This window comes from Orbicella faveolata, unplaced genomic scaffold, assembly GCF_042242905.1.
Source record: "Orbicella faveolata isolate gen_17 unplaced genomic scaffold, um_ofav_v1 contig_34, whole genome shotgun sequence".
NCBI lineage: Eukaryota > Metazoa > Cnidaria > Anthozoa > Scleractinia > Merulinidae > Orbicella > Orbicella faveolata.
In genome coordinates this window covers 27,687,608-27,701,687 of record NW_028301563.1, presented here as the reverse complement: position 1 = coordinate 27,701,687, position 14,080 = coordinate 27,687,608, and the positions used below count along the sequence as shown (strand labels likewise).

The 14,080-nt window shown below is 40.2% G+C and overlaps 2 protein-coding genes across 3 annotated transcripts in view; both read left to right on the top strand.

Moving 5' to 3' along the window:
- The window catches only part of LOC110055455 (protein argonaute-2-like), a 29,669-nt gene extending 20,742 nt beyond the window's left edge, over positions 1–8,927 (top strand). Inside the window, exons 9-15 of one of the 2 annotated variants that reach the window (XM_089270646.1) lie at positions 272–409; positions 1,310–1,484; positions 1,933–2,107; positions 2,892–3,239; positions 4,817–5,608; positions 6,273–6,472; positions 6,850–8,927. In XM_089270646.1, coding sequence (XP_089126772.1) covers positions 272–409; positions 1,310–1,484; positions 1,933–2,107; positions 2,892–3,239; positions 4,817–5,608; positions 6,273–6,472; positions 6,850–6,934 — 1,913 coding nt within the window. In that variant the 3' untranslated portion in view covers positions 6,935–8,927. The remainder of the gene's footprint in view (positions 1–271; positions 410–1,309; positions 1,485–1,932; positions 2,108–2,891; positions 3,240–4,816; positions 5,609–6,272; positions 6,473–6,849) is intronic. The other variant, XM_089270647.1, reaches the window with a different exon arrangement.
- A 2,842-nt stretch (positions 8,928–11,769) lies between these two features.
- Positions 11,770–13,816, top strand: LOC149105581 (protein argonaute-2-like). The gene is made up of 3 exons (XM_089270707.1): positions 11,770–12,269; positions 13,152–13,351; positions 13,447–13,816. Exons 1-3 carry the CDS (start codon positions 11,832–11,834, stop codon positions 13,529–13,531), a joined length of 723 nt encoding a protein of 240 aa, XP_089126833.1. The 5' UTR covers positions 11,770–11,831; the 3' UTR covers positions 13,532–13,816.
- Positions 13,817–14,080: the final 264 nt, after the last annotated feature.

Below are 14,080 nucleotides of genomic sequence, written 5' to 3'. Positions count from 1 at the left end.
TTGTTAAGCCCGTGCTTTAATGGCTTAAAGGCTAGCTACGCCCCTGATTACACGTGCACATGAATTTTACACTGTGTGACATTGAATACTTGAAGTGTGTAGATCACTTTTCCAAAAGTTGAAAAATATATATGTACTTTTAGTTTCTACTGCCATATCTATTTTTGACTTTCTGTTGCCATATCTGCCCAGTAGACATAAAGTCAGCTTATGTCTGCAATTAAACATAGAATATTGAATGGCCATCCTATTCTTGGTTATTTTATTTCAGTCTCTACAAAAGGTTTCTACAAGAAACAAAACGTCATAGACTTCCTATGTGAAACTCTTGGACGAGATGTAACACCCCAAAGTCTCCAAAACCGTCACTTTCAGCTTGATAAACATAGACTTGAGAAGGCCATACGTGGTAAGAATGCATACGATCTTAGTTGCATCATATGACGGAAAATTTTATATTTTTATTTAATTTTTACACGCTTTCTTTTATGCGTTATTTTATTTCGTAAATTTTGTATAATTGATCAAATCCATCTGGGGATCCTAGTTGTTGAAAGGATGGATAATACTGTCCAGTGGATAGCTGAACTATTTGTCAACAGTTATTCACTTGATAGCACTTTTCCGACGGATAAAATTATCCATCCTCCAAACAACTTGGACCGGTGTTTACCATTAGAGCAACTCAACAAAACAGTGACGGCAGACAGAAACAGAGTATGAATAGGACTAGCTCTTACTAGATGCAAAGATTTACTACTAACACAGATTATCAGTGTTGAGGAAAATAATAAAAGTATATGTATTCTTGGGTTGCAGGACTTTCTAAAACTTTAATTAGCAAGGTCTTACGGGACATGTTTCAATTTGGGATTAGAAGACATGAGTTACATAATTATTAGAAAACAGTCCCGAGGAAATACGCGCGCTGATTGGTCAAAAATTGTGTTTCTAGAACTCGATGGAAACACATAACTAGCACGAGCTGTTGACGTAGTGATGGCGCTAGCAAAGAGAATTTACATTTTGATGAACAAAGTAAACAGGCTGTCTTTCTTTTTTTCGTCGCGATGTTTTCTAAAAGAAATAGAAAACATGTTCTCCGTGTTTCTATCGAGTTATAGAAACACCCGTGAAAGTTTGGGAGAACAAGAAAAAGCTGTGGAAACACTCGCCTGCAGCTGGTGTTCCCACAGCATTTCTCGGTCTCCCAAACTTCCACTCGTGTTTCTATAACTCGATAGAAACACGGAGTGACTGTTTTTCTGTGCATGAACAATTGTACTTAATACCTTCTTTTGTCCTTAAGGAATTCGTATACAAACTACTCATGCAGCCGCTATTAAGAGAAAGTACAAAGTATGGGGAGTATCAAGTGACCCCGCAGAAAAGCTACAGTTTGTAGTCGAGGATGGAGTAACTGGTCGCAAAAGCAAAACAACCGTGGCAGAGTATTTTAAGAATAAATACAAGTTGCATTTGAGGTATTGACTAACAATCAAATTGCAGCTTACAAAATTAGTGGTACATCATTTGACTGTGTGTACGTGCTTTAAATAACAGTTAAGGTACATAAATACAATTTTCCAGAAGTACAAATTACATCAACTATAATTTTCATCTCAGCAATTGCTTCTATCAATCTCTGAAGAGTGGTTTCCTTATTATTGTAACGATCAAAACGATGATCGTCAAAATAGTACTGGCGTCTACCTTAACAATTGTTGCGACGACGAAGACGGCTGAAGAGTTTTTTTCCTGATTTATGATCGTAGCGATCACTGAACCTTTTTTTACAGAGATTGAAGCAATAATATGGAAACCAGCTATTGAGTGGAGACGTTGTAGTGCATCTTGCACTTATATTTGTAAAGAAAAATCTAAATTAATCAACAAAGTAGAGAACAAAAAGACGTATTCTCATAATTTCAGATATCCTCACCTACCCTGTCTACTAGCTGGCCAAAAAAGGGACCGTTACCTGCCACTAGAAGTCTGTACCATAATTCCTTGTCAAAAAAGGCATTTATCAGAGGAACAGACGGCAAACATGATCAGAAGTACTGCTCGCCCTGCACCTGAAAGGCAACAGGACATTCAGTATTGGGTATGTTTGTTAAATTCCACCTAGGGCTCTGCTATCTCGTTCCTCTAGTCTTCATTCCCTACTACATCTTGATGAAATGAGTGACTCTCGCGAGTTCCGTTGAGCCGAATGTTTGTCAGCTAGGCATGCGAAATACAACCGGAAGTCCGATATTTTCGGATTTCCGAGTAGCAGGCTCTGCTACTCACTCCATAGGATAGCCGTAATTTTGCACATTGTAGTTGCTTTGTTCATACCCCTAGCCTTCCACGTAGACGAGCCCTAAGAACGTCTACGTGGGAGGGTACCATACCTCCTACTCATGGCAGTGTTCCCGAACTTACCGGCAGCAACCCATAGTAAAAATCATTCAAGGATCCTTGACGATCTTCATGACAATATTATCCAGGATCTTAATCAAGATCCTCAAATATACTGGTCAAGGTCTTCACAATTCTTGCTGGAACTTCAAAGATCTTGAATGATCTTAAATGATCTCAAATGATTTTGCTCAAACATCTTGCCAAAACCTTTGAAGCTCTTTGAGGATCACTGCAAAGATCTTTCTTTACAAGATCTTCCATGTAAGGATCTTTGCAATATATTTCAAATATCTTTTAAGAATGCTTGAAAGATCCTTATCTTCAATTATCTATAGAAGGTGTTTTGAGATCTCCAAAGATTCTTACTGATCCTGCAAGGCTTTTTTGCTGGGAAATGAGCAAAACGCCATTTGATATTAGACAAAGTAAATTTGTATATAAAGTGGTTATTGTCAAATACCCCATCGATCATCCCTTTCTAGGCCCAAAACATGATACAAACCAATAGTAAGTACTTAAGGGAGGAGTTCCAGACTTCTGTTAGCCCTGAAATGGTCAAGGTCGTTGGCCGCGTACTGCCAGCACCAAAAATCAAGCTTGGACCACAAGATCAAGCTTTGGTTCCACGAGATGGTTCTTGGGACATGCGTAGCAAGTTGCTTCATGAGGGAGCGCTCATTAGCACTTGGGCCTTAGCTTGTTTTGCCAGTAGGTGTAGCGAAGATCAGCTGAGGAACTTTTGTAACCAAATGGCCTCTGTGTCGACTCGAGAGGGAATGTGGATGACAGAACAACCAACTGCTTTGGAATATCCTGGGGGCTTCTGTGATGTAAGAACTGATGTGTTTTTCTAAAAGTATACTTGTCAAAAACTTCACTTCAATAATTATGAAATATCCATTCTATTTCAGATCTAGTTCTAAGCATATTTTGTCACATTTCCTTTTAGCCAATGTAGCCACAAAAAGTCCAAAATTTTAGTTGACTTGTTGAACATCCTGAGGGCAAGTGTTTGAACCTGACGAGTTTCTCTGTGTTCTGATTTTGGACAAAGCGCTGCTTTCCCTGCCTATTGATCATTCCTTTAATACTGGTTCTGATAAATTGTTGGGTACCCTGCACAATGCAAGGCTTACAAATTTCTCTTACCTATCAAATTCAGTTTGACTGCTTCTCCACAAACCTTGAAGATCTTGTGTCTTTTTTTGAAAAAGTTGGAATTAGGGCCATTTAGAAAATACTTTAAATATAAGGTTTACATTCTCTTAAAGGATTTGACAATTATTCTTGATGTTGAATGGTTCAACCAGGACCACGTAGATATCTAAACAGCAATGGACAAACTTGATTTCACAGTGAATGCTACTTGACAACTTTTGCCCTGCAGGCAATCAGACGCTACTGAATTTTTCTGGGCCTTTGGTTAGAGTGAAAATGACTTCCTTTAAGAACTTTTGGAAGAACAGATCTCGAAATATCTGAACCATATTTTAGTCCAGGGGAGAGGGTGGAAAGTGCCCATGTTGGATAGTACCGTTTGTAACATTTCATGTAAGTTCAAGCTGCCAAACGTATGACCATGATGTAAAATTTATCGAGAATGGTATGGCAGGTCACTGTTGTCGGAACTTTCCCTGTCAACCATATTGTGACAAGCGAGGTTTTCAAAATTTGCAATTTTCTTGTTTAACTCAGTTTCATGCGGTTATATTCAATTTTAGTATTCTTAGGATTGATTGTTTTAGAGTCATTTTTGGCGGTTTTATGACGTTTTGTAAAAAACCAAGAAATTCAATAAGACCGATCCAAGATAGCCCCTATCTGGATTGTATCACGACGTAATTTTCATTGTGTTTGTTGTTATTATCCCAGTTCATTAATAATACATTTTTTGGATGCATAGTATAACCTGTAAGCCTCTGATCATTCCTGTAATATCCTTGAAGTTACAGAAGTGGCAGACCCACACTCCCCTAACCTTCTTAGTCGTTGAAGATAAAAGGCTTGGTCTAAATAAATTAGTGCACCCGTGTAAATATGTTTAGGATTAAGTCTGCACTGGAGTACTCTCCCATCCACAGCCCGGAAATCCCTTATGTGGTTCTGATTACAGTTGCTAGAGCTAAGGCTGGCTCCTGAAATGAGGATTATAGGAAACAACTTCTTGTTTTAATAATGTTTTGAAACCCAAATGGAACGATTGACGAGACTCACTGAAAGGGAGCTAGGAGAGATTCACACATCTTTGATTATTAACTCTGGACTTTTGATGGATTTCAGGCCCCTATAAACATATGCGTATAGTTTATTTCATATAGGCGATGAATTAAGAAATAATGCAGAGGCGAACTAGGATTTTATATGCTCTGATACAATGAACTCTTGTTTTACTTCCTCGTTTGATCAGGTGGAAAGTCTATTCTCTCAGTGGGCGGTAGATTATCCACAACTACAGCTTATCATAGCTGTTCTGCCAGATAAAGCCAAGGAACTTTATTCAGAGATCAAACGAGTTGGCGACATTGTCCTAGGAATTGCCACCCAATGTGTTCAAATTCAGCACGCACAACAAGCGAAACCTCAAGTCTGTGCCAATATCTCTTTGAAGATAAACTCCAAGTTAGGTGGAATTAATCATGTGATTGATCCGTCAGAGAAGTCCCCCGTGTTTAGAGATCCTGTTATCATCTTTGGTGCGGATGTAACACACCCCACTCCTACTGAAAATGGGATTCCATCTATCGCTGCTGTTGCGGCCAGTATGGATGTAAATGCAACCAAATATTGCGCACGGGTTCGAGCGCAGAGACACGAGAAGTCTAGAGGTCCTCAGGAAATTATTAACGATCTGGCTGTCATGGTTAAAGAGCTTCTTATCGAGTTCTACAAAGCGAATTGGAGACGTAAGCCGTCCAAAATCATTTTTTACCGTGATGGAGTCAGTGAAAGTCAGTTTGACCAAGTACTCATTCATGAAGTGCGTGCTGTTCAGGTGGCCTGTGTGATGCTGGAAAAGGAATATCGTCCAAGAATCACTTTTGTTGTGGTTCAGAAGCGCCACCACACAAGACTGTTCTGTGAAGACAGACGAGATGCTTCAGGGAAAGCTCAGAATGTACCACCAGGCACCACTGTGGATGGTGGTATAACACACCCATATGAGTTTGATTTCTACCTGTGCAGCCACTATGGAATCCAGGTAATCTGACGCTATGTAACATTATGAAAAAGTTGCTTTCTTTTTTTTAGCTTATTGTAAAATAGCGTATTGCAAATAAACCATGAAGTTAAACCAATCTCAGGGTACGTTCATTTTGGAAGATTTGGATCAGGATTTGAAATCCAAGATCACTAAGATCGTGGTGTATCAAATGACTTAGTGAATGCACTGTGGACAATGATTCGTTGGTTTCTTTGATGCACCATGATATCGATCTAAGTCACCTTGGATCATAGGCCTGATCTTGATTGTCCCAAAAGAACGCACCTTTAGACCTGCTTGTAAGGACACCTGACACCCTTTTATCAACCAGTCATTTATTCTCGCTGTCTGTCGTCTGTGTCTGTCTGTCAGTCAGTCAGTCTCTCTCTCTGTTTATCTGTCTCCTTCATACGAATCCCACCTGCTTGTCTTTTAGAGGCAGTCGATCAGTTCATTCCCTCCTTTCCTTGCCTTTGCTTATTAACTTAGTTTCTGCTGACCAAGTTACTTATTGGTAATATAAACGTTCTGATTTCTTAACTTTTCAGATAATTCTCCTCTTCTCCCACAGCGCTTTTCGTATTATTCTTGTTAAACGTATGCACTACGTAAATGTAATCTTCGTTTTAGACAATAAGGATGTAAAATAATTCCTCATCAGGGAACAAGCCGACCCACTCACTATCACGTTTTGTACGACGATAACGCCTTTACAGCAGACGGTCTTCAACAGCTCACTTATCAGCTGTGCCACGTATATGCACGGTGCACTCGCAGTGTCTCCATACCAGCCCCCGCCTATTATGCACATTTGGTAGCATTTCGAGCCAGACGCCACATGACCAACGGCGAAAATGGAAGGTAGGCCTTTTGTGGCAAGATTTTATGGGGAGCCGGGATGGTGCAGTGGTGGGAGCGCTCACTTCCCACCAGTGTGACCCGGGTTCAATTCCGGCCCGGTGCCATATGTGGGTTGAGTTTGTTGTTGGTTCTTGCCTTGCTCCGAGGGTTTTACTCCGGGTTCTCCGGTTTTCTTCCCTCCACAAAAATCAAATCTCTAAATTCCAATTCGATCAGGATAGAACACCCACATGAAAACCAGCTAAGCCTGATGTGGCTTCCTCTCTAAATATTGTAATATTGTAATTTTTATCAAATTCTCCACGTGTGCTTTCGAGTTTTTTCGTGGCCTAGTGTGTTTGTTTGTATTTTAATTCTTCTCGTGTTCAACGTTTTAGGAGCGGGGACACTGTAGATTTGGAGAAATCTGCAAGAGCCATTCAAGTTCATGACAGAATGAAAGAAGCGATGTATTTTACGTAAAGAATTAATATGATAATACTGTATATATGTGCTCGCAATGAAAAAAAAAAAGAAAAAGATGAAAAATACGTCGCTGACAAGTAGCAATAAAGCGTAAATGTCTCCATGAATAACAACTGCTTATGAGAATATGTAATCCTGATATTGCATTAGTTTTAAATATTTTTTCCTGACTTTTAGGCAGCAAGTGATTTGAAAACAGTGATGCATTCTGCTACATGTAGTTAGCATTCCCGGGGGAACTCCCATATAAAAAGGACAGGGGTGGTCATCGTACCTTTTAGGGCTTAAGAGTGAGGTTTTGGTACCTCTTAGGGTGTTCGGCCTGAAATGGTCCACAGAGGGAGCTTTTACGGTGCCTTTTAAGCCCCCCCCCCCCCCCCAAAAAAAAAAAAAAATTACAGGAGATAATGTATTGTTTTAGAATTGGTACCTTTTAGGGCTGAAAAACATTTCAAGCCCCGACCACGAAAGAGGATCTTGATACCTCTTATGGGTTCTTTTCAAAATTTACGACAAGCACCCCGTCCTTTTTACATGGGAGTCCCCCACCCGGATAAGCATTGCCCCAATGAAGTAATGAAGTAATGAAGTTAAGTGTATAGTAGGATTTAAATTACGAATAAAGTTCGACGACATTAATACATAACTTAAAAGATAAATTTAGTAGTGGATGTGTCACAAAATAATCTAGGTTAATCAAAAATATCATTTTGTAGCTTTAAGGACGTTCGCGCTAATTGTTTCTGCGCATCCTTACTGCGCACGCAAATTCACACTCCACGTCATGCATGCCAGCGCGCGCTAAGTAATAAAATGGAAAATGGTAGGGCAGATGGCTATTGCTATAGCTTTGCTTGGATTTAAAGATCTTGGACGTTCGGTGACCCCTATTTTTCTTTTGATGGATCATTTTCTCTTACAATTTTCTACGTTTAGCGAAAAAATGAAGAAAATCTATCGACTAAAAGTTTGAATTTTTTGCAAAATGCACCATCGAATTCTATTCTTTTAAGCTCTTCGTTTATCGGTGCGACGGTTTCAAATGCCTCTTGAAGGGTTAAGTTTTGTGAAAACGTTGGTAAAATTTGGAATTATTTACGCAAAAGACCCACTTCTACAAAATATGACTGAGATCGTTTACCTCCGTTGACTCACCTTCGATATTTTAAACTATAAACCCTGTAGACCACGCTGAATTACGTGCGCCAATTTTTCAAAATCAGGTTAGTTTTCCACTCGCTTTATCTCTAAAACGAAGTCGGTGAGCCCCAATTTTTTTTTGTTTGCATTTCTGTCAAAAGTAACTCATCTGACAGCCGTAAAATTTTTTTAAAAATCTATCGACGGGGGAATTTTCGCGCGAACGTCCTTAACAGTCCTGTTGCTATTTACTAGTTTAAATTGCGTTTCTGCAAAAAAGAATGTAGTTCGTTACATCGTTTTGTCTAGTAAATAGGGAATTATAAAATGTAAATGTAGGTCTCTACAACGAATTATTTGTAGCTGAAGTCATTATGTTTAGACTGCCTAGGATATTGATGTAGAGATTCGTAAATTCAGTTGTCATCTAAATCATACTTAATAGAGCGAATGGTTAGGAAACCTGGTATAGTTCTTTGTTCAATGTTTTGGTTGGCTATTTTGGGGGTTGACTGCAGAAAGCGGCAGAATAGAAAAAATGGTTATGTATGCTCATACAACTAACCAACAGAAGCATACCGATTATGTAATTCATGCATAGTCAATGAGCATAAAACAATCTTGTTTGCTTCTTGATGTTTAGCGGGCTCCCTCTGTTAACTATGTCTAAATGTGTAAATGACTTGATTTTGATATAGGGCTCCAGCCTTAAGGTGATTGCCTAGTAAAAGAGCCCGCCATAGATTTCCGGTGAAACTTGGTATGCTGTTGGTACAGGACAAGGAGTCATCAAAAACGTAATAAAAAGAGGGTGTGACAGTGCTCGTTTTCATGCCACCATGCTGACAAATATGGTTAATTGGGTGACTCTTAGTAATCTCCGTGCGCAACAAATAAGCTCAATTATTTTTCAATGCAGCGCGTTATATCACACAGAGTTTGACTTTCTTTGATTGCTTATTCATCTACGTCCCAGAAAAAATGTCTGCAAATACCCTGCATTTTTTTATCCTTTAAAGGAAACAATCTGGTCATGCGCTGTTGGGCCCGGTGTCTCCCTCTGTGGAATTTATTTCATTTGCCAAGAAAGTAGCCAAAATTTCTGCTAATTTTTTCTCAGTTATTAAGGATACTGTTTTTCATTGAACTTATGCAAAAAAACAAACAAACAAACAAAAAAAAAAAAAACAAACGAAACAATAGGTCCCCGTGTTCGTTTAAGAGAAAACATGCAGCATTTATTTCGCCGTCGAGCTTAGCTTGAGGGAGATCTCTTTTGTTGTGTAAGTACACGCGCTCATTTGCGCGCCCTAATGACGCGAAAATCGAGCGCAGTAGGGATGTGTTGTTAGTCAACGCAGTGTGTCTTTTGTCCCTACTTTTTTTTAACCGGGATTTCGTTAACAGTTAACATTTTGCTATAAAGTTACGTTTAGTGTTGGCTCTGGGTTACTTGTAGTTATCTTTCACTTGATCCGGGCAATACTAATCATGAATAATGAATCGGTTTTTTGCCATTATATCTATGTTTGATCGTATATGGAATAATACAGTGCAGGAAATGCCATCCTCGAAAGTACAAAGCCACCGAGAAATACCGCAATTAATTAAATGGAACTAGCTAGGGCTTGAAAGAAACATTAAATCGAAGACTTCCGTTTGAGAGTGTACGAGAACGCCTACTAATTTCGTCTTGATCTCCCTGTGTCTCCCCCGAGCGAGAAAAATCGAGAAGTAGTTCACCCACCCTCATCCCCGAAGTTTTTTTTTTTTTTTTGTGCTGGCCGCTTTTCAGGAAAAGACCTCCGCGAGAGGAATGTAACAAATGAGTTAGACCAGCGAACAGCAAAGACAGCGCTTATCTAATTTTATCTACGAGTGCACCCTAAAAGATATTTTGACGCAGGGGGGCATCTAAGGGGAGGGTGCAGGGGGTGCTCACTCCTCCCTGAAATAAAGACTTCTTCGTATTTGCTTTTAAAATTTGTTTACCGCACCAGTCAGTTATGCAATTTCTTAGTAGAGCACCCCCTCCTAAGAACGTTACGTCCAGGGCACGCGAAGTCAGAATAAAATCCTTGACTTACACCACTAAGCGAGACGACAAGCATCCCTGACATTTACGGAGGAGAGTCTCCCAGGGCGGCAGGGAACACATAGGGAATGTTCGGGGCCTCCTCACGGGGACGAACAAGGATTGTGCAAGGGAACTTGCCGTTTGCAAGTAGGAAGAATGGGAGAAAGACGAAACAACTGACCCGGAAACGCACGGAAAATAGGAGAAATTCCTGAAGGTTATAGCGCGGGAAATCGCAGGGCAGAACTAACAGGAAAAGCGAGGGAAAGCAAGTTGATGCACAGTCTCCTCATCGATGACGCAAGTTATTAATGCCGAAATCGAGAATTTATCTATTAAAAACACCTCGTACACTCAGGTAAATTAAGGCATGGGTCAGCAGTTATATTCCTCAAAAAAGGTAGGGGGTGGTCTACCTTCTGAGGCTTTGTTCATAACAATATAAACTTTTGGTAGACAAATACATCTCCTAAACTGATTATTTTTGACCTGTCGAACTTATGTAAATTAGGTCACGTGACTTGATACGGCCAAAAAATCGTGGAAAATCTTTAAGCAAGAATGGGCACAGTTTGTAAAAAGAAGGTTTCAACTGAAGTGGTGCAGGACAAGTCCTAATGACAACAGCAAAGGAGCTACTAATGTGACAATGAGCGATAACATTCTTAAACGTCAGGTTTATCTCGTACTCTAGGCCCAAGAGATGATGAGAGCTAGTAGTAAGTACTTAAAGGAGGAGTTTAAGACTTCAGTCAGCACTGACATGATCAAGGTGGATGGTCGAGTCCTTCCTGCACCTACGCTCAACCTTGGTCCTCAAGACCAGCCACTAGTTCCACGGGATGGTGCGTGGGACATGCGAAACAAATCACTCCACGTGGGAGCTCGCATTCAAACCTGGGCTTTAGTTTGTTTTGCGCCTCCCCGTTGGTGTAATGACGGTCATCTGAGACAGTTTTGTCAGCAAATGGCGTCTGTACCCAGTGGACAGGGAATGTTTCCTTAAAGTGTTATTGTATGTACAAAGGTTTTCAGTGGCTTTTGTCAAAGTCAATTCGACAAGACTGACAAAAACCACTTCAAATGAACAAGCATCCTCATTTTAAACCTGGCGTTCAGAAAAAGCGAGATATAACCGAAACAAAAACAAAACAAAACCAAAAGAAATCGAAACCAGTTTCAGTGCCTGCCCTCAAGAAGGAAAACACATAGCAAAGCCGTCAAAAGGCTCCTCCAGCATGGCGGACTGTACAGTTATAAGTGGCTTGTATTTGTATTGACAACCACCCAGTGCTGAAAGACTGAAGTTTTTACTTGTTCATTTGATTAGGTGGAAAGACTGTTTTGCAAATGGGCAGCAGACCCCCCCGAACTACAGCTTATCATGGCTGTTTTGCCAGAGAAATCTAAAGATCTATACTCAGAGATAAAACGAGTGGGCGACAATGTGATTGGAATTCCAACCCAGTGCGTTCAGTCAAAACTGGTGAAACAAGCGAAACCTCAACTCTGTGCCAATATCTCTTTGAAGATTAACTCCAAACTAGGTGGAATCAATCATGTTATTGATCCGTCAAAGAAGTCACCAGTGTTTAGAGAACCTGTCATCATCTTTGGTGCTGATGTAACTCACCTACTGAAAATGGGATTCCATCTATCGCTGCTGTTGTCGCCAGTATGGATAAAGATGCAACTAAATACTGCGCACGGGTTCGAGCGCAGAGACACGAGAAGTCAGGAGGTGCTCAGGAAATTATTAAAGATCTGACAGTCATGGTGAAAGAGCTTCTTATCGAGTTCTACATAGCCAACAGGAAGCTAAAGCCGTCCAAGATCATTTTCTATCGTGATGGAGTCAGCGAGGGTCAGTTTGACCAAGTTCTTGTTCATGAAGTGCGTGCTGTTCAGGAGACCTGTATGATGCTGGAAAAGGAATATCGCCCCAAAATTACATTTGTTGTGGTTCAGAAGCGGCATCACACGAGACTATTCTGTGAAGACAAACGAGATGCCTCAGGCAAAGCTCAGAATGTACCTCCAGGCACCACAGTGGATAGTGGTATAACACACCCATATGAGTTTGACTTTTATCTGTGCAGCCACTTTGGAATCCAGGTAATTTGATACTGTGTAACATTTGGGAAAGTTTTTTTGCTACTTTAACTCAGTGAGAAACTCCAAGTTGCCTTACATTGGGTTGTGATGAACAAGTTACTTTCTTGTTTTAAAAAAATTATTGTAAAATAGCATATTGGACTTAAACCCTAAAGTTAAACCAATCTCAGGATACTGTACGTTCCTTTTGGAAGATTTGGATCAGTAGGATTTGTAATCCAAGATCACTAAAATCGTAGTGTATCAAATGAACTGGTGAATTGTTTCCTTTGATGCACCATGATCCGAGTTATCTTGAATCACAGGTCCTGATCTCGATCCAACCTCATTCCCAGGGTCTCGCATCTCACCGACCCCTGGAGTAAGAGAGGGCCGGGAGACCCTAGGAACGAGGTTGATCTCGATCATCTAAAAGGGAACCACTTTAAAACTTGTTTTTATGGACCCCTGGCGCTCTTTTATCAACCAATCATTCATTACGTCTGTCAGTCTGTCTGCCTGCCTACCTGCTTGGCTGTCTGCCTGTCTGTCTGTCTGTCTGTCTGTCTATTTATCTGTCTCCTCTATACACACCCCACCTGCTTGTACATGTCTGTTTAGAAGCAGTCAATCAGGTCATTTCCTCCTTTCCTTGCCTTTGCTTATGAACTTATTTTCAGCTGACCACGCTGCTTATTGGTAATATAAAATGTTCTTATTTTTTTTAACTTTTCAGATAATTCCCCTCTCCTTCCACAGCCCTTCTCCTCTTGTCAGTTTTGTTAAACATCAGCTTATGTATTACGTAACTGTAATCTTTGATTTAGACAAGATATTTACCTTGCCTCAGACTTTGCAGGCTGTAAAATAACAATTTTACCATGGTTACTGATTTCTCCTCAGGGAACAAGCCGCCCTACACACTATCACGTTTTGTACGACGATAATGCCTTTACAGCAGACGATCTGCAAGAGCTCACTTATCAGCTGTGTCACGTATATGCACGGTGCACTCGCAGTGTCTCCATGCCAGCCCCTGCCTATTATGCACATTTGGTAGCATTCCGAGCTAGACACCATGTGACCAATGGTGGAAATGGAAGGTAGTTTTTTTTGTGGCAAGATTGTCGTCAAGTTTTCTACTCTCATGGCCTTGTTTGTTTGTTTGTTTTAATTGTTGTCGTGTTCAACTTTTTAGGGGCGGTGATACTGTAGATTTGGAGAAGCCTGCAAAAGCCGTTCAAGTCAGCGACAGAATGAAAGGAGCGATGTATTTTACGTGAAGATTTAGCCGGATAATTCTGCCAACTTTGTTAAATTTAAATGTTTCTCAATACTCCAGCTACTTATTTGCAAAAGTATTTTCTGGCCAAATTTCGTGAAATTGTAATGAGTTGAGTTCTTTCGGTAACCAAAAAAAATTGAGAATTGCTGGGTTTGTTGCATCCTTATGTTTTCTAAAAATCTCTCCACCAAAAGCCTAAACCATCAATACACTGTGTTCAATCGTGAAGAAAAGTAGCTCTGATAGCGAGGGCATTGAGCAAATAAAATGATTGCTGCATCGACGCCATGTTTTTTTGTGTGTGTGTAATCCTTGTGCGCGCTCTGAATCGCACTAGTAAGAGCGCGCGCGAAAATTGTGTTCGGCCACTTTAATTATGATCAATTATTACATTAATAACAAAACTACTTCTCGCGGTCTTTTTTTGTTTTGTTTTGTTAGCTTTTTGTTTTCGTTTTTTGTTTTATGCAATATAATTATGACGGAGCAGTCAAGATTTGTTTCCCATTTTAGTACGTGTCAACAGCCGGAATGGTGCTGGCTTTTG

Coding starts and splice junctions, on each gene's coding strand:
- LOC149105581 (XM_089270707.1), top strand. CDS start 11,832: ATGGATAAAGATGCAACTAAATACTGCGCACGGGTTCGAGCGCAGAGA. Junction 12,270..13,151: donor GCAGCCACTTTGGAATCCAG/GTAATTTGATAC, acceptor ATTTCTCCTCAG/GGAACAAGCCGCCCTACACA. Junction 13,352..13,446: donor ACCAATGGTGGAAATGGAAG/GTAGTTTTTTTT, acceptor TCAACTTTTTAG/GGGCGGTGATACTGTAGATT.